At 39.8% G+C, this 20301-nt stretch overlaps 2 protein-coding genes across 2 annotated transcripts in view; both read right to left on the bottom strand.

Annotated features, from left to right (window-relative positions):
• The window catches only part of gas6 (growth arrest-specific 6), a 14497-nt gene extending 5738 nt beyond the window's left edge, over positions 1-8759 (bottom strand). The window contains exons 1-9 of the mRNA XM_015045875.1: positions 8266-8759; positions 7898-8058; positions 6090-6114; positions 5928-5990; positions 4070-4192; positions 3111-3230; positions 1880-2002; positions 861-982; positions 397-515 (exon numbers count right to left, since the gene is read on the bottom strand). Coding sequence (XP_014901361.1) covers positions 397-515; positions 861-982; positions 1880-2002; positions 3111-3230; positions 4070-4192; positions 5928-5990; positions 6090-6114; positions 7898-8058; positions 8266-8344 — 935 coding nt within the window. The 5' untranslated portion in view covers positions 8345-8759. The remainder of the gene's footprint in view (positions 1-396; positions 516-860; positions 983-1879; positions 2003-3110; positions 3231-4069; positions 4193-5927; positions 5991-6089; positions 6115-7897; positions 8059-8265) is intronic.
• Positions 8760-10618: 1859 nt separating this feature from the next.
• pros1 (protein S) lies at positions 10619-19702 on the bottom strand. The gene is made up of 14 exons (XM_015045874.1): positions 19512-19702; positions 18802-18959; positions 17804-17828; positions 17632-17715; positions 17428-17550; positions 17145-17270; positions 16155-16283; positions 15687-15927; positions 14550-14736; positions 14195-14359; positions 13938-14106; positions 13221-13357; positions 12906-13134; positions 10619-11416 (listed from the first exon to the last, which is right to left on the bottom strand). Exons 1-14 carry the CDS (start codon positions 19588-19590, stop codon positions 11238-11240), a joined length of 2031 nt encoding a protein of 676 aa, XP_014901360.1. The 5' UTR covers positions 19591-19702; the 3' UTR covers positions 10619-11237.
• Between the last annotated feature and the right edge of the window lie 599 nt (positions 19703-20301).

The following is a 20301-nucleotide window of genomic DNA, read 5'->3' as shown; positions in this document are numbered from 1 at the left end:
AAAAAAAAAAAAAAAAAAGGGTGGCATTGACAAAATGCAAGGAGCTTTAATCTTTTTCTGTAGTGCGGAACATTAAAATAGAAAAATAATTAATAAATTAGATTAAAAACTGGTCATAATCAAACCCAAATCAGGTGTTTTTGTTCTTTGGCTAACAATTACCCTGCAGTGCCCAATGCCACACCCTGAACATATCCTTCATATCTCAGGAGTTCAAACTATAACATTTGAGTTTGTCGATTGAAAATGAATTACTTCCTTGGCTCAAGTTAAAGACAGCCAGACACACCAACATTATCTGAACTAAGGCTGGTACAATGACTTCATTAAGCAGGGTATAAATATAGGGACTGTCTCACACACTGCTGGTGATAAGCATGAGGAACATTTTCTTACCCGGTGTGGACCCTGCGGCGGAAACGCAGCCGCACCACGGGCACGGCGCTGAACATGCGACCCAAATAAAGAGAACGAGGATTTCTCTTCAGGGAAGGCGTTATACACGGCGTTATAGGCTGGAGAACAAACCAAAACAATGACACTATCAGGCAGGCACAATGAGGTAGTTTATGAAATGATAAAAGTACACAAGCATCAAAACTGTTTGAAGTCCTGAGTTACGTAATGATGCTTCAAGACCTTTTAGAAATGTACTAGTTCTACCAAACAAAGCATCAAAGAGCAACTCAAAACCTGCAGAGATTATTACAGGAGGTTTGACTTTTTATTATGAGTAAAAGGCTTTAATTATTTTTATGGGTTCTCAGATGCACCTGTAAACCATTTAACTTAAATGTAATGATAAAGTAAGTAGATTTTAATTCTTGGTTTCCAACAAGAACAGAACCTGATACCACTACCTTACAGCTCCTCAGATCACGACCCAGCTTCCTGCCCTGACGACCGTCACAGAAGCAACGGAAACTCCCGGGAATGTTCAAACACTCCTCCTGGCAAACGCCAGACTGGCACTCATCCACATCTGCAAGTGATAACAGAGGTTGGATGGATTAAAGAGAAGAATGCTTGTGGTGCCAAGATTACAGGGAAGCAGAGAGTTCACGGTCTTATCAAAGATACACCATCATTTTCAGGGAAAACGTAACTTCCAAGAACTAAAAACACACACACAAAAAAAAACCTCGACAAAACTGAAAGAAAGAGGGTTTTCCATCATTTCGACACAGAAGGAATGCACACAACACTTGAGTGAAGAGGTCACTGACGTTGGCCGGGCAGTACTTTGGAGCTTCACGTACAACCTTACATGGCCATGAAAAGATTGGCTTAAATAAACTTCAATCCTCTGAGGGGGGACACCGAGGTTATGAAAAGTCTGGTTCCCACCGAGTCATTGTTGGCTTTCATTCTATATTTCCATCATTTGATTCTGTTGTTGTTTCAACTTATAACAGTCAAGATAAAAATGTGTTTTTTAGAGCATCTTATTGCATGTCTTGGGAAACACACAGCAGATCAAATAAACACATTAAACTTTAAAGATACATGTAATCATTAAACAGGTAATTAGCTGGATGGCTGTCTATGTTTTTAAAATTCCTTGGTCTATGAATCCATATTTGGAGCTCTTCAGAGAACCAAAACAATCTGTGGGTCTTGCAAAAAAGAACTTTGGCTAATTTGCATGTGTGCTTCAATTTTTTTTTTCGGTAGGATAACCTAAAATATTAAAAACACCGTTTGCTCAACAGTGAACTGTTACCTAATTGTGCAGCATTTCTCCAAAATATTTTTTGCTTTGTTTTCATGACTTACAGCGGCGCTACATCGGGCGCCTGCTGAGGACAACATCGCTCGCGTGCCAGATCAAATAAAACTGCCCCAGTTTTTCTTATTGTGAATGGCCACACAGACTCACCAACGCAGCTTTTGCTTTTGTTGTCGTAGACGTAGCCGTCCTCACACAAGCAGTCATAGCTGCCCTTGTTATTCTGACAGAGAGCTGTTCCGCACACGCTTGCATCCTCACACTCGTCGATATCTAAAAATATCAAACAAAGTGTGTGTTCAGTTCATGTCAAAGTGAGATTTTATGAAATTGTACATTTAAATATTTGTAATCAACAGCAAAACAACATATATGATCAGATGTATCCTCATCCTTAGTTACCTGAAAAACTGACATATATGTTTTATTAAATTCAGCTATAGGGAATGAATGAATATTTGCTACAATTTGATTTATGATATTGTAAATAACGTGATGCAATCCTTGGAGTTTCTCCTATTATCTCCAGGGACTTTGCTCTCTTCCTGATTTCAGACCATCAGCAAAATTGGATTTTTTAGTCAAAAATAATGTGTAGGTCAGACAAAATACATGTTTTTTTTCTGAAAAATAATAAGCTTGTGTCTTAAAGTCATGTGTTTTTAAGACCTTTAAATTGTCACACTACCATTCTGAGTATGTGAACGCCATTTACAGTGGTATTAAGTCTGAAAGAGATTTGTTAAAACAAGAGATTATAAATGTTACCAATTTATAAAAAAATAATTTTCTCTTTCTCATCGTTTTCACATGAGAAAGTTTGTGACGAATAAGAGATTCTTCCTTAAATTAGAAATAAGACTTGAATCTCAAAATGAATATAAACTATTCTAAATCAAGTGTTGAAAGAATTGTTTGTCTTTTAAAGTAGCGAGAAAACCTTAATTCTGTAAAAGTAGACATTATGTTTTTCCCTATAATCCTTGGTAAAGTCTCAAATGTTTGTTCTTATATTCATGATTATATTCTAATCATGAATATAAAATCTATTCCTCTTCTTTTTGAGTGCAGTTTCTAAAAACTTGATAGAAAGGTGTAGTTCACGCTTCAGATGAAATCCATTTTATTGGCGAGTCATGAGAGTGATTTGACTTTGGAGAACAGGTAAATCTGGTTAACAACATTAAAGTAATTACACCAATCAATTAAAGTAGTCTGTGTTCATCACAATAACTTCAATTAAGTCTTTATAAAGTGAGCTTGTTACTCTTCAAGTGGATTCAAAGGAGGAAGGAACCTCAGTAACAAACGGTTATTTGCAGCTGCAGCTGTGATGGGACCCCAGTCGTTAGAATAAATGGTTCAGTGGTTTGTGGCTTACCATTACACATGTGGCGACCCACCAGCATGAAGCCATCATGACAGGAGCAGCGGTAGCTTCCAATAGTGTTGTTGCACTTATGTTCACAACCTCCATTATTTCTGGTGCACTCGTTGACATCTGCAGAAAAACCGAAACTACTGTCAACATAATAAGACAAAACATCCAATCTGAACCTGTGCGGCAGGAAGTTCACTTTATTTAGAAAGTGCCTGAATAAGATGTTTACTGTAAGAATGATTTGTAAAGTAAATTCTAAGCTTCTGAACAGTGCAGGACTTCTTAATCCCAATGAATTGAATTCTTACTTTCTTAAAGTCTTTAAAAATAACTACGGCACTCTGTAACTGTGGCTGAGGATTGCAGCAGAGGTTTAAGGAGCAAACTTGTCATGTTCTGGAAAAGGTTTGGCCCAAGTCAAATTAAATCTGTTACAGTTTTCCTCTCACAGTAAGGTGGCGGGATGAGTCACAGTGGAAATGTTCCTCTCTCTCTCTCTCCCATTGGTCCTGGATTTAACTTAAGTATGTTTTCCAGTTCTTGCTTGTACAGCAATATTCCTTTAAATGATGCTGATCTCTGTAGAAAGAAACATTCTTGTTTTGAACTCAAGTTCCTGTTAATGCCATTCAAAGGAATCTAACTATCCTCCCCCGCATGAATAATAACTGCATCAGCAGTTGGGTAATCATATTCCCGTCATAAACAGCTTAAGAAGGAAGACATAAGTGAAATAGAAAGAAACTAATTACTTTCACCTTACTAAGATAGATGACCTTAAACCCAAATAAAAAAATCTTTTGAGCCAGATCTTTCCATCTGTGGATAGGATAGGGGTTAGCTGTCAGAACCAAGGTTGGAGTGGTGAGATGTCTGCACTGACTAAAGGTGACACTGCATAAATTCAACCTCTGCTGAAATCCAGCTCACAATGTCGAGTCATGTGATGATGACCATACCTTTCTCACAATTGGCTCCTGTCCAGCCTGTAAAGCAGTGACAGTGGAAATCGCCCTTTTTGTCCTCGCAGCGCACCGTACCTCTGGCATTGCAAGGAGAAGGAGAGCACTGGTCTGGAATGTCTTAAGGGTTTGAAAAACAGGAGGTAATAGGTGTTATTGGTTACCTGTTAAAGGCGATACAGAAGAAAGTGTGTGACATTCATACACTGGATGCAACTGTGAAGCAGAGCACATAGAGGAAGGACAAATCTCAAATTCTGCAAATCAGGAATTCAGTATAAATAGCCTAATGCAGGGTAACCTATCCTCCTGGATATGCCCTATTTGGGTTTTCCCACAATACGAGAGCTGTAGCTCTGAATAGAAAAGATCAAACTGATACAAACTGCATTTTAATGTGTTTACTTTACTTTTCCAATTAATACTTCTTCCTGAGTCCTCTATGACATCTTAGGCTTGCGTAAGAGAGTGCAAATCTTGTTTCTTCTGCTACAGTTATCATAGCAGTGGAGTCTGAATGCTTGACAAGTCTGGGCATGTCAGCTCCAGCTCAGTAAGTGACAGAAAAGGACACAGTCTGAAGAAGAAAAACAGAAACTAGTTCATGACACACAAAGAATCAACTCTACAAGCATGCCTATTTCGCATGATACGAATGCGCCGTGGTTTCCATTTCCCTCACCTTCATATTTAGGATTTTTAAAACAACAGCATTCATTACAAGCAGAAGATTTGAATGGATTCATGTTCTGCATGCTAAGTCTCTAAAACCGTTCAAATGAGTCTGATTAATACGCCTAAAAGAACTAGAGATGCTTTTCAAATCATTAAACAGGCAATGACCTTGAATTTCTAATGTAAAAAACGGTTTATGTGCTTAAATGAAAAATCTGCAAAATGTGCTAAGTTTTTTTTTCTGATTAACTGATTAATCATCAGAATAATCGGTAATTAAAATAATCGTTAGATGCAGTCCTACATCCAAAAAGGACAAAACATCTGTGGATGATTTGTTTAAATATAATTAATTATGTCAATCACCCATTAATTCACATGGATTAAATGTTGTCATACTTTCTAAAAACAGCCATTATTAGTTTGATGTTTGTGAAAATGTAACTTTAAGTTAATTGTGAGGACTGAACTGATCAAAGCAATACAGAGAGCCACCATTCTGCAGTGTAGGGAGGAGAGACAGGATGAATTGGATATGAAATTAAAAAAAATAAAAAAAAAGTGATGCGGGAGACATTGCGTGCAGTCAGTCGTTGCTGAAAGCACTGCCGTGTCTTTAAGTGCCTCAGTGATGTTGCTGAATCATGGCACCCACCCGGAGACTCCACAGCCAATAGCGTAAAAGCCGGGTGGCTCCACGTCTCCTCTACCCTGATGCAGCAGAAAAGTCCTGTCCTCATTTTACGTCTGACATTTTTATTTTATTTTTTATCTACGTCACTCCTTCACTGGTTCGGCTCACGAAGAAGCAACTGCAGGGAGTGAATATGTGACGAACGAAGGGGTGTGTCCTCCATCAACCAATGTGCAGCATTAACTGTGGCAAAGTGCTGCAACGTTACTCACGAACGCCTGGGTATCATTTCAGAAAAAAAAAAAAAAAACAGACTAGATTTGACAAAGAAATCGGGTACAGATAACTTCCACTCCAGCAGGAAAAAGATGTCTCTGAGTGATGCAGAGCAATGTCACTGCAGTGCAGCACAACCGGGCAGCACAATGAGATGCCCTCCTCTGAGTGTAGCATTGCATACAAGTGAAAATTTAAAGAGAAAGAAAGTTTGGGGAAACAATAAGGTATGATCAGTTATAAGTAACCACATTTAAAAATCAAACTTACTATGCACACATGTGATCAGATCCTGCTTTTTCTTTTCAGAATCCCCAAATTTCTCCACACAGCCTGAACAAAGACAAAGAACAGACAGCACAAATGAAGAAATTGCAAATCAAACCAATGGAGAGAGGGAGGATTTAGTGTTTTAGAGAAAAAAGAACTTACCCGTGTACTTGGGATAGAAGTAGTCCTGAATCAGACAGAAAAAGAAAGAAGTTTTAGTTACTTCTGAATATAGATTCATAATTAACAGGGAAATCTTTGTGACACATGATAGTTTTTAAGATATGGAGTCACTTCTATACTGCTTCTCTTACCCACATATGTGTTATAGCTACACAAAAATGACAGAACTAATCTACACACTCCTTCCTCAGAGACTTCCTAAAAAAAATGTCTGCATTCCTAATAGCCATAATATTCCTCAAGGCTCCAGGTTGCAGTACTCAGCCACATGTAGGTCAAAATCTTCAGAAAACTAGCAAAAAGGATAGTCCTCGAGGCACAGAGTCTTGCTGCAGAGAGAACCAATGCACCAAATTAAAGGGCCAGGCTATTTCTTTTTTTAAATAAACCATCACTTCGGGACAATTACAATAAATAAAGGCAGATTATTTCATGCAGCAAATGAGTTGCCAAATTCTAGACTGTTTCTAAACTTAATACTAACATCAGTTACTCGAGTCACCCTCAAGTGGGAACTTGATGTGAGTGTGTATAATGCCACAGAAGATGTTGTTCGGTCTCTGCGGAGCTAAAAAGCTGCAGCAGGAAGAAAATGCAGAGTCGGAAATAGGAACCTTCTGAATGAATAATGTAGCTTTGAACGAGACTGCAGCTTTATATCACTAAATACTTACCTCTTTAGCAATTATATTTTATCTGACATTTGCTTTACTTATGAGTTCAATCCTCTTTATTTTGTCCCTCTTCCAGTCTTCAAGTCTCTCTGATTTGCTAATCTAATCTAATCAATAATCTGCGAGTGGTAGATTAACATGTTTAAGCATTCTCAATTCTCTACGTCAAATCCTCACAGTGTTAGTTAAAGGCCAAAGGATTCCTGCCTTAATGCTGCAAAATGCCAACCCCTCTCACTGTTTTCAGTCATTATTAATCTCAAAATTTTAATTCAAAATATCAAGAACAAAAATTCTCAGAGCATCTTGTACATATTGACACCTGAAACAACCAGTGTTCAGATTTATGTTGTCAAAGACTAAATATGACTGCATAGATTAAGATTCAATTTATTTGGTTCGGTGCTTGTTTACATATTCATCACATGTAGAACATAAGAAGCTTAAAGAAGATAATCTCAGCACACACCACCATGTTTTATTTCGTGGCTAAATGTCAAGAGACAAAAACAAGGTGTGCCAGTAGTTTAGTGATGCAATGTGTGAAAAAAGGTTTCTCACCTCCTGTTTATTTTCTTTATTAGTCACTTTAGTAAGGGTTTGTTTGCAACTTTGACTTGCATTTGTGAGCCAGTCTGACATACATGGAGGCAGAGATTATCCATGTGTTTCTCATATTTGGCAAAAACATAAGCCAAGCAGGTGCCAATACCAATCATACAATTAAATGCATGTCTTTCTGTGCACAAAAGTGGTGAGGAGTAAGTTTAAAGATAGAGGTGTTATTGTAAAAACTGGAAATGATAAGTTGAAGCTTCGTTAATAAGATGACTCAAAGTTGATCACAGAGACAATAGGACAGACAACAACATGTCAGGGCCCCAGCATGAGAACAGTGGTGACAGCTAGCAGATCACAGAACACAATAGATTAAAAACACCCAAAGCCCAGACAATGAATCATTAGTCTGGTGTCACTTGCAGTCATCAGTTTGAAGTAAATATGATCATCATGTAAACAAGGCATCGTGCATATGTGTACACATGTAAATAATGCCACTGATGGAAGCGGGAACAAGCTTGAAAAGTCCAACAAAATTGTTTATATTCTCACCGTCTCTGGGTCGTTTTCAAAAATCTCTCTAGCCTCCTCCTTGGTGCACCTTTCCTCCACACACTCTCTCTCCAAGTGCCCTTGCTTCGTCTCCTCAAAAACTTGATTTGCTCGCCTGTGTCTTCTCAAAAACTGGTTCGCCTCTTGGGGAGAGATTAAAACTAAAAGGAAAACAAAATGTGCCCTTTAACGAAGACATGTCTAACCATCTGGTAACGAGAAAAATGTTGCGACATACCCCAGGTTAACCGTCCAAACCATTAATGAGAATTGTGACGCGTATATAAAAAAAATAAAAAGCAATGCTTCATATTAAATTGAAATAAGCGAGCTAGCTAGCCTGCCGTAGCATGTAACTGTTTACTTACCACTGTGGGACCAGCGGACGACCAGCAGGATTAGCAGGGCAACCGACGACGATACGGACTTTGTCGGGGTCAGCCACATTGTTTAGCCGCTAAGGTGGCGCTAAGCTTGAGAAACTTTCTCCTGTCCCGTGTGGTGGTCTCCGAGTCCCGTCTCTGTCCGAGCTAACGTCGGTGTGAAACACTGCAGGTATTCAGGTAACCTCCGCCGTCTCCGTCCGTTAGCAGCTTCCAACGTCTCTGTCGCCTCGAGGACTAAACGTTGCTCTTTCAAACAGCACGCGCACAGAATAAAAACAGTCGAGCCTGTCTCGTGTCTGCGGTTCAGCTCGTCCCCATTGCGGTTTGGATGCACTTTCCTCTCCCTGCTTCGTCCTCTGTGTACCGGTGTGGGTCTGCAGAGAAAGACTGCACGCCTCAGCCCTTGTTGCAGGTTACGGTGGTGCTTCTGGAGGGGGAGTTGCTCTCAGGAGTTTGTAATGATGCAGTTGTCCACGCAACTCCATCCCTCCCTCTCCTCAGCGAGTGTATACGGCCACCCCATTATACACTGGAAAAAACTGATTTCACCTTACTTCAACTATTGGCTTAGGTGGAATGCAATGCAGATAAGTAATGCGGTGTTTCTATTCAAGTTTGAGGAATGTGGCAAATGTTAACATTGAATATAAGTTTTGTTTTTGTTGTTTTTTGGGGGGTCAATTTTAATCTGATCAAGGTGACCGATTCAGGGGTAGGGATGACCTAATGAGGGGTCAATGTGGGTTATCATTATGTGGTTAAGCACTGAATTATTCATCCCCCTTTAAGATTTGTGTCTGTGAATGTTAGCATGTTACTTCTAACTGAAAATAATGTTAATGTTTGGAATAGGTAAGACAGAATCCTACCTTCAGTCTGCCAGATAATCTGTGAAGTGAGCCAAAGATTAGGGTAATGGCAAGGAGGCCTACCAACCTCGAAGACTTGGAGCCCACACCACAGATAAATTGTCAAAACAAGTTCAAAGCAGATCGGTGATGGTAAGAAGAGATTGTTTACTGTAATTACAATACAGATATTAACATTGTTATTAGAAAATGTGATTAAAGCTGTTAAATATCCCACCTTTCATTCAATTACCGCTGGAGATAGCCACCAATAATCCTGCAAGGACAAGTGGGTAAAGGTAATAATTGGCATATGAATTGACTATTGAAAAAGTTTATAGTTTCGAAATTCATACTCTGTTTACATTTTACTATTGTTTTTTGAGAAATGTCAAAATTTTCTATCAGGGAAAATAAATTATTGGTTGAATGAAAACTAATTTAGAGTTAATCTGCCAGGGGGTTTGAATAATTTTTGAACTGTTTTGTCAGACTTGAATAGTTTTTAACATTAAGCTTGCATATCCATTCACAAGAGTATTTAGAAAAGTCACATTCTCTGAAACATTTTTTTTCTTAATGGATAAAATTTTTATTTTTACTTTCATATAAGTACTGCCCTTTCTAGTCTAGTGACGCAGTGGAAATACTGTTGCGTAACTCAGAAAACCTCCCGCAGTTGTTTTTATTCTTGCAAAAAACATTTTTTGCCAAGAAATCATTTTTAGTTTGTTTCATTTCCTGTAAATTAGATGCAAACAGTTTCATTTTCATATTCTAGATACTGTACACAATTATCATCCCTTTTTTGAGTTACTTTTTTTTTTTTTTTTTTTATTTTTCTTTTCTCCTCCCATGATTTTTGTCTTTTTGACACACGGTCAAACGTTTCAGCACCCATCTACCATGTGAACACAGTTCTTGTGAGGATTAAGAATAAGATTTGTGCTCTTATTCAGACTCAACCTAACTTTTAAGCATTAGCTTAAAAAGTTTTCAACATTTTAGTGAAATAGGAATAAAACATCCATAAAATAGTTTTTTAAACTTAACTTTTTATTTTCAAATGTGTACTGAAAGCAGAAGGGAATAATTCACTTTGTTTTGAGGTATTTTTTAATGCATCAAATTGATAAACAGAATTAGTGTCATTTTGGCACACAAAGTTGGAAAAAAACTGCCTTGTTGAATATAGAGCCAGCCCTAAGCAATGCAATCTAATCTGCAACATAGGTACCCTAAATCAGCAGGAATGCCTGAGAATCTACAGAGTAGATTGCAAAACTTTGGAGAGATTATTAAAAAGAAGTGCTTACTATTAAATTAGCAAATTCCGACTGTTTGCATCTGTGCTGCTGTCACATGTCATGTACATGACAGCATAATTTTAATCAGTCAATACCTGACCCTGTTCTGTTTAATGAGTTTGAATTTAAACTCGGTATTATTTGAGGCAAGAGGACAGAATTAATAAAATGTAAGAACTATTGCTTTAATTCAGTTTTATTAAAATAAACATTGAGGGGAAAAAAAAGAAAAAACACCAGAAAGAACTACACGGTTTGTCTTTTATATACACTGTGAATTGCGCACCCATAATATTATCAACCGAGCTGGAGACCAAAAGTTTCGATAACTGTGTGACCCAGATCAGTACCGTAGATCCAAAGACACATGAGTCGGAGGCCTCCAGGTTCTGCCTCTTTTTCTGAGACAGACACAGATAGGAACGTGACTGCAGCAAGGACAGGGTGCTATCAGAGCCTGGTCAACAGTGACCATTTGTTTATTTATCTACACAAAGGCAACCGTATGTTGCTCAGGACAAACTGCTACTGCAGAACGCAACTCTTTCTGTCAAAATATCTTGAAAAATTGTACATTTATTGCAACAAACTGCTACAACCATAATGTCCAGCTTTTGCTGAAGCTAAGACCAACCAAAAAACCCAGAATAAAAAGGGTGAACAAAGTTACACAGCATGGATGAAGGACAGCTCTTAAAACCCCATTTTCTACCTGACACATCCCCAGAAGTGTCCCATGTGGGGTGTTGGCTAATTTGAGAAGTTTTTTTTTTAATGGTTTGCTAATTAAGGCCACTTCCTATGCAGGGCGATGTACATCAGGGTGTCCTGGGTCACTGACAGGAGGACAGGAATGAGACTTTATGCTATTGTGTTTACTCAGTGCTTCGTCAAAGTCCAGCTGTCTGCCATTTATGCTGATGTCCATACAGCCGTGGTAAAAGGCTGACACAGGCGTGGCAGGCAAAGGGATGTCAGCTGAAAGAAAGAGAGTTGGGGGAAAAAAAAAAAGCTCATAAATGGACATAAACATCAGTTAAGTCTCTAAAGCTACTGGACTTTTTTTTTTGTAAAATAATTTAAATTGTCTTTACGTATAAAACAAAAAGTCCACAATAGACTCATAACTTTCCCTCCCTGACCAACGACTAAACATTGGACAGGGAGGGTTTCCTGTTTTAGAATAACCAAAATTGCTCTTGTGTAGCATTTTCAAAGTGATAACAGAAATTTTAGAGAAGTCTTTATCAACAGTTTACTGAAACCTCTCAGCTGTATGAATCAAACAACCTTTGCTTTTCCTCCACAAGCTTCTCGTCTTGCTTTTTGAGTGATGGCTTCTTCCTCAACAAGTGGCCTTTCGGCACATTTCAGTTCCTGACGTGCTTCACTGTGGATTATGGCATTCTCTCACTGGCTTCAGTAACCCTCATGACACCTTTTGGTTTTGTTCTGGGACACATTTGCACATTTTGCACCAAAACAAATTCATCTCTGAGACACAGAACACATCTTCCTCCTGAACAGTGTGAAGGCTAGACATTCTCCTGGTGTGTATACCTTTGTACGAATATGTCACTTTTAGGTATTTGGAAGTTGTGCACAATAATTCAAACACATGAGGTCCAGAGTCCTCTTCCTGATATCTCTTGCTGGTTTATTTTCTTTTCTCCATCTCACCACTCTGGCATTAATCAGATAGGAATAAGTTTGGTAACTAACCAATCGAAAACGGTAAACATTTGGTCTGGATTAATGTCAGAAAAACAAGTGACATGCCTAAAACATGCCATATTTGTTTTGTTTTTGTTGTTGTAAAATGTCATTTAATCAGGATAAAGTCCAAAACAAGCTTCCCTTCTTATGTGCCCCTTTCTGTGACATCACATCAGCCAAATGACAACTAATCTTTTCTATGCGTCCATTTGAATACTACATCTTCTTCTTTCTTCTTGTTTTTTTTTATATATTTTGTTCTTTCTTCTTGTTTTTAATCAAATTCTTATAGTGTGTATATAGTGTTTACACTAAAGTTTGATAAATAGCTAAATTTTTATGCCTCTTGAGACACAAAAAGCAGAATTGGTAGTGTTTTAGTTTTAGTTTTTTTTATTTTGCTTCAACGGACTTCAGAAAAATGTAGTAGCTAGTAAAATCCTGCAGTGGGAATCCATGCTTCATTACCCAGCCGTGTTTTTACTACCAATGAACGTTTGCTAGTGAAAAATGCATCACTTGATAGAAGCTCAAACAACTTATTGTGTTGACTAAAGCAATAAAATATTGCACACTTGCCACACTTTAGTATCTGTTTCCTCCTGGCAGTGCTATAGCCCCACCCTGAGGCTGAAGTGTGTAAGCTTTGATAGATCCACCACATTCCTAACTTACATTCCTTCCTTAAGATTCATGTCTGGGCTTCTATCAGACTTAAACGTGAAGTTTTAACCTTTGTTCTTTAACTTACGTGGTATCCCGCCAATGTACGTGCTTATGGGATTCTGCATGGTGGTGTTGAGCTGCTCCAGGGCCTTCTGCAGGGTTTCAGACTTAATGTAGCCAACAGTGGAGGAGTTTGCAGAGATCTGGATTTCTGTCGGAGTCACGTTCAGCTGCACCATCAACCGATCGGGGTAACACAACATAAGCGAGTCCAGCGTGGCCACAGAGACGCCGTCCAGGAACACTTGCAGGTTCTGCAGTGGAAATGCACATGAAGTTACAAAAGTTTGATCTAATGCGGACATGAGTTTATTTCCAATATCAGTATTGATTAACTCACTGCATCTTCCTCCTCCTTTGTTACCACAGCAATCGACAGGGGGACTGTGTTGTTGTAGACAAGAGCGAGGAGGACGCCTGTGCTCCTTGATGGACGGATGTTCATCGTTATATCCACCTTCCAGCTCCCAGAGTCACCTATTTGTGCAAAAAATGCATAATTACTGTTCAAATTAAACAGGACGATTCAGCTACCTTCAAGTTCATAGGCTCCAATTATAATACATGTTCAATTAGTGGTAAAGAATCTGAAGCTTGTTGGAGTTTATATGCCACCTGGAGATTGCTCAATTATATCTCACCAATTCAAACTTTTGGCTTGTTTATCCACTCATGGTGTGTCACCAAACCTTGCTCCAAGATGGTCTTTCCAGTGAAATCGGTGGACTTTGTCAACATGAAGCTAATTTTTAGAACTATGGAACCAAGTACTGAGCCATTTGGAAAGCGCCAAAGGTATTAACCTTGACCCGAAGTTCACCTCTGATTTCCAGTAGACTCTGTGCAAGTTTTACATTGAAGCCTGAGGATTTTCTTTTTCCAAGCAGGATTTTTTTTCAAATATATTGTTTCTTTTTATACTGTATTATTGCTTTCTTAAAACTAAGAGAGCATATTCAACTCTACAGTCAGTCCTGCTGCAGCGCCTTATGATTACTGAAGCACACACTCAAAGCTTTCCCACAGGGATTAATAAAGCATGACTTAACTTACTCACTGTAGTCTATGTCGAAGTGTGCCAGTCCGGCCCCTGAGAAGAAGGACCCTCTTTCCACGTAGACGAAGCAGTGTTTGCTCTCCTTCTCGTGAATGACCTCTTTGACGCCGGATGCTCCCTGGTTCATCAGGTTCCAGCCACGGATGCAGCCGTCGAGTCGGGGATTGATCTGATGGAAGAACAGTTTGGATTTTATGTGTCAAACACATCCACTTAGTCCTGATCGTTATTTCTCTGCTCTAACTGGGCCAGCTTACAGGCTTCATGATGTTGTCTGTGCGGTTGGGCAGCCCGGCGATGTAGACTTTGGTCTCCAGTTTGCCGTTGACTGATGTGAAGAGATTCTCGGGGCTGTTGATGCTCATCACGGCCTCCTTACTGATCTTCACGCTGATGCTGCTTTCCAGCTCGTCCACCGAGATCTGTGTATCACACAGACAATGTCGCACTGCATCACTTTGCGTTGGGCTGACGCCTCACAGCTTTCAGAGCAGAACCTCTGTAATCAGTTCAGCTTATCGATCAAGACATCAGCAATCTCTCCGTCAGCTAGAAGGAAGGAACCTGCTTTTTCTGGGTGCAGCAATTCACTGACGTGTCGCGCTACCTTACCACATGCCACTGTCCGTCATTGATGGCTTTTCCTCCGCTTGTAACCTTGTAGGTGTGCTGGTTTTTAAACTGGACTTCAATGCGGCCAGCCCTCAATCCCAACATGAACCACGAGTCCGGGGCGGACTCGGCATACAGAACAACTCCCTCTGGGTCAAAGGTTCGGAAGTCAAACTCGGCCGCGAATCTATCAAAGACAAAGAAAGATGAAATAACCCTCTGGACAATCATGACTGTCATTATGGACGTAGTCATGGTAACAGTATCTTCAGCATCTCTTATCAAGCTACAGAGACTTCAGTACAATTCACGTAAAGAAAAGAAAGAACCGCACTGTTTTTAATTCTGGCGTTTAAGATGAATGAAGTATTTGAATAACGGTGGCTATTGCACCACCACTGATTGCTTAATACTTCTCAACCAACAAATCTGGGCCCTAAAAGAAGTTTGTTAGGGCTGGGTGAGTATTCAGGAATAGCCTAATGTATGAAACCCACTTGAGTTGACAAATGCGGATCATATCGGCAAAACCAGTGGGACATCCTTTGTAGATCTAAAAGGTGTTTATTATAGTTCTTGTTATGATATGATGTCAATTCACAAAATGAAGCAAAATATTCTGAAAATCTATCACACCTATAATTCATGTGGACCATCCCATCTGGGATTAAATTTCCAGACAGTTTTATTTCCATAAAAGTACAATATGTAAACGATTATTGTTGTCCTCCTTGTCAATGTGGTATAAAAATGGTCTTAAGAAAGCTTTAACCAACAAAACCAAAAGTGCTGCTAAGTCACAAATTCCACCAACAAGACAATACAAACAACAAAAATACAGGACTGAATCATCAAGAAACCAAATGTAACCAGTCATTCAAGTCATTAAAGTATCAAGACAGTTACGATAATAAAATCCAATATTCCCTAAAACAAACCAAGATATACAGATGAATAAAGGAACACAAAACTATCTCAAAACCCAAAGGTGACAGCACTTTTTGCTAGGGAGCTAGGGAATTTTGTTTCATGTGTAGAAAACATCTGCAGTCTCAGAAATGTTCACTAAATGTAGAAAGACTGAACCACAGTTACACTCATCAGCACATACCATACTTAGGCTTGTTAAACACCTACTTTGTGTTTTCAGGAAGGCGAAAGCGCAGGTAGATGACTGGAAAGCCTGCAAACTGCTCCCCTAGGTAAAGCATCTCGGGGTGTTTAAAGTCCGTCAGGTCCACGCAAACGGGGATCCTCTCGCAGTATCGCTCGTCTGCCGCCAGCTGTAACCCCCGACGGCCGTCACAGTGGCACGAGTAGCTGCCCACCGTGTTGTGACACGTCCCGTCACACGAATGCGTCTCGCACTCGTCCACATCTGCAACAACGAGAGGAAAATTTTAAAAGACATTCGGGTTGCTTGGTGAAATACACGAGGAGACAGCCTTAGAGGTAAAATAATAATGGAAAAACAACTGGAAAGCAAAAACAACTAGCAAAAAGTGAAGAAGGTTTCACATGCTGAGAGTCACTAATGTATAAAACACCTAAAATGACACTATGTGCATGTCAGGTGAGGCAGAGCCTGGCAGGGTAAAATCTCACCATCGCATGTCCTGGAAGTGAAGTTGTATTTAAATCCGAGGGGACACTGACACTCATACATGCCTGGTGTGTTGACACATTTAGCTGGTTGTTCGCAAATACTGGGGTACAACACACACTCATTGACGTCTGGAAAGAAATACAATAACAGTTTTGTTAGACATCAAAATATAAACTGTTTAAGGAATATTCATAAGGTTTACAAGATAAATCTAAATGTACACCGTCTCTGGTAAAAAAAAAAAAAAGAAATAAAACATCTCATTTGAGATTTTATGTGGCACCTTAAAATGCCGTAAGATTTAGATTAGAATCAGTTTATAGCAACACTGCAAAGTCTGTCATTAAAATAATATAATTCTGAGTAGGAGCTGGGGTGAGCAAATTGGTTTTTACGGTTTGTTTACTTGTCGGGGCACGCAGTGGATAGCAGCAGAAACTCTACATGACGCTCACATGCACACGCAGCAGAGCGGCTTACTCACTCACTCACTCACTCCCTGCAACCCGCCAAATGAAAACAGAAAGCCAAATCATCAGACTGCCTGAGTTCATGTTTGTGAAGACTTTGTACTGGACAACACTCAAAAGATAAACAGTGAGCTGCCCACACAGAACAAAACAGGAAATGTCCAGATGATCAAATACAGGACAGTGGACGTCGAAAAACCGTATGCTATTTCAAATAGCCTAGAGCTATTGGGCTGTTTTGGTGTTTTCAGCAAACCTGCTGGCCCGTCGGGTCAAAAATAACAAATGATGTGCTCCCTGAGGGCAACAGCTGGGGGAGCAGAGTTTGTGATTTAAAGCATGAAGAGTTCAACTATCCACATGAATAACTAGCAAGAAAAGTATCAGAATGAAAAACAAACTGTCTGTGTGCTCAGCTGTTGAGTAGAAGGTTGTTTTTTTGGGGGGGGTTTACCGTGAAGTTGTAAAAACGTCAACTTCACCTGCCAGAAATTGTTTAAAAAAAAAAACAGGTCTTACCAATACAGTTGATCTTGTCAATGATGGCGAAGCCTTCATCACAAAAGCAGTGAAAACTACCTGGTATGTTGTGACATTTTTGGTTGCATCCTGCTAGAAACTCAGGATCTGAGCACTCGTCGATGTCTGCAGAAACCAACAGCCATGACAAAGCAATGTTCAGTCACTAAAAGGGCTTACAATTATATTCAGTTAAAGTTTAAAAGCACCATTAAAGTAAACACTTGTGCTTAAACATCCAACAAAAAAACAAAAAAAGAAAAGCCAACTAATGATAACTGACCATCCTCACAGCGATTCCCCTTCCAGCCCGGCTTGCACACACACGTGAAGGAGGCCTGGCCATCGACGCAGCGCTCTGAGCCCTCCTTGTAGCACGGGTACGGCGTGCACTGGTTACTGAGCTCTGGTTTAGGACACACCGACCCACAGGGCATGATGCTGGCGGCAATTCACAGCAAAAGCAGACCCTGTGTTAAAATCTCACCCGTTACGCAGGTTCGAAGGTCAGGCGGGATGTTTGACCGCGAGTTGTGGTTGTTGATGCCGACGCGGTGGGAACCCAAGCACACTGCAAAAAGAAGAAAACGAGTCACGGGTATGAAAGCACGCGATGCTGAAAATAGAAACAAAAAATAAAATAAAATAGCAAAACTCACAGACATATTTGGGGTAGAAGTATTCCTGCAAAAAAAAAAAAATGTGACAGATTGACAAATGTTAGATGTTTCATACATGGGGACTTAGAACAAAATGCGTCCTAAATCAACCTACAACCGGTGTTCTGAAGAATTAATTATTTAAATCACCAGTGCAACAATTATTGGCTTCCTTAGTGTTTGTCAAAGTTAATGTATCTGAACCAGTGTCTTAGTTTTTATTTACATTTATTTACATTTCTTTTAGGTTGATTTAGGTTGGACCTTAAATTAACAATCCATGTTTAAATGGCGTTTACCCCCCCAATATGCAACAGGAGCATAATGGAACAGGAAGTATATGTAAAACTCTTTGTTAAAGAGCTGCAAGTAAAGAGTGACATCTTTCCCGTCACCAAGTCTCCATAACAACCATTAGATGTGATTTAGAACAACAAACCCTCCAGGTGGGTCTGAAGACAGAAAAATAATTTAAGTTCTATTGCATGGTGGAGGGACTGTATTGCTGTGGGCTGCTTTCTATTCCAAAGGCCCACAGACCTTTTTTTTAGTTCACACGGCTTCATTGGATTCTTTGTAAATAAATGTGGCACGAGTTAAAGTCCGAACAACCAGGAGTTGACCCACTTTTTATTCATCTCTTATTCGTGTTGCTTTTCTTTCGATGATTTGAAACAAATGACCTGAAACACACATTTGAAGATGTGAACTTAAGCTTCTCTCAAAGTTTTCAAAGATTTTCACAAATCTGAAGCATGATCTGCAAATTTAAATTCTAGGAAAGATGGGGGTTTTTTTTTTTTTTTTTTTTTTTGCTTTACATTTCTTCCAACTTCGCTGCCTGTGTGTGTTCTTTCAGTGCTCCCCTATACTCCGTTTCATTCCCCATTCCTGATGCTCCTCTAATTTATTTTCTGCTGAAGCTGGTTTCAAAGTCTGACATATCCTGCAAATGCAGCAACATCTGATCTAACCCGGGGGTGTGGGGGCACCCTTACCGTCTCCGGGTGGTTCTCGAAGATCTCCCTTGCCTCCTCCTTGTTGCACACCTCCTCGATGCACTCCCTCTCCAGGTTGCCCTTCTTGCTCTCCTCGAACAGAGAGTTGGCCCTCCGCTGCCTGCTCAGGAACTGGGAAGCTGTATTCTGGTTCAGGACTAGCACAGACACCCTGGTTCAGAATCATCTTTACCGTCTCCAAACAGCCACAGCTTCTTTGTGTAAAAGACAATAGGGGATTTGCTGATTTGGAGGTTCCAATAGTGATTAATGCAGTATAGAAATACCACAAAGCCTGACTGATCCCCGCAGGAATGCAGAGGAGTCTCTTCCCTCATGACAGCTGGCCCATGTGTTTCTGGACTAACCTAATTGCTTCTCTATGAATTGGCAATGAAAAGAGTTCATTGCGAAACCGTTATTTCCCAGAAATAGCCCCCCTAGTTGTTGTAAGCGGCTCATGTTGTCCAGGCTTTTTGTTTCACGGTGTATGAGAGTCATGACCCTTCCGCTTCCCCCTCTGATTATGTTTTTCCTTTTTTTTTTAAAAAATGTAAAAGTCCTGCAACTTTCCGAGCAGGTTTCATCCAGACTGAAAGCTCAATGGGGCCACGGTTTGAGTTTTAATGCGCCCTGACGAGCTCTGCTCCGTTAATGTCAGCAAAAAAAAAACAAAAAAAAAAAACGCAAAATGCAGCGATTGTACTTACATCGATAAGCATCGGCGAGCGCCACTAGTAATACGAGACAAGCCAAGGGTTTCCCAAGAGCCCGCTTCTGCCTCCACATAGTCGAGCCGTTCTTCCAGCTACAGGCCACGGTTTGGCTTAGACTGACCGAGAGCAGGTCGGTAAGACCGGGGGGAAGTCGGGGGGCAAACTTTATTTTTCCCGAAAGTGTTTTTGTGGGGGGAAAAAAAAAGGAGAGGGAGGGAGGCAGCTAGGGAGCGCTGCTGACACGCTATTGACGCTCTCTGGCTTTTGTTTACTCAACGTGGCTGAACTCAGGCGGAAAATAGCGTTACTAAACACAATAGAGGACAGGGGGCCCGCAACTCAACCAATACGCAATATTGCATATTTTATAGTATTTTAAAAATATTAACATCCAAGTTAAACAAGGATTAAATGTCCTTGATTTAGGAGTTTTATCTCATAAATCACTGGGTGTCCAAAGTGCGGCCAGTGGGCCATTTACGGGCCTCTAAAGGATTTTGGACGGCCCCCAGAGCTCAGATTTGGAAAGGAGCAAATCTGGCCAGCAAGTATAGGTAGTTGATGGGGGTGGATATTTTCTCCCTCTATATCTATATTCACATTTATTAAGAGAAGTTTTGCATTCATTTTAATTTTGGAGCAACTCGAACCACAAACATCGACCTCATTTTTCTCAAAAGTAAATCTTAGGTCACCAATAAGAAAATCTGCTTTAAAAAAATATTGAAACTGTGGGTCTTTTTATAATTTACAGATCCGTTTTTTTTTTGTTTTTTTTTTTACA

This window comes from Poecilia latipinna, unplaced genomic scaffold (assembly GCF_001443285.1).
Source record: "Poecilia latipinna isolate Pla-1442-1.1 unplaced genomic scaffold, P_latipinna-1.0 Scaffold752, whole genome shotgun sequence".
NCBI lineage: Eukaryota > Metazoa > Chordata > Actinopteri > Cyprinodontiformes > Poeciliidae > Poecilia > Poecilia latipinna.
This window is presented reverse-complemented; position numbering and strand designations above follow the sequence as displayed.

Excerpts from the sequence above, each read along its gene's own strand:
- pros1 (XM_015045874.1), bottom strand. The coding sequence starts at position 19,590 with ATGTGGAGGCAGAAGCGGGCTCTTGGGAAACCCTTGGCTTGTCTCGTA. Across the intron at positions 14,107-14,194 it reads CAGACAACATCATGAAGCCT|ATCAATCCCCGACTCGACGG; the intron begins GTAAGCTGGCCC and ends TTCTTCCATCAG. Across the intron at positions 11,417-12,905 it reads GTACATTGGCGGGATACCAC|CTGACATCCCTTTGCCTGCC; the intron begins GTAAGTTAAAGA and ends TCTTTCTTTCAG.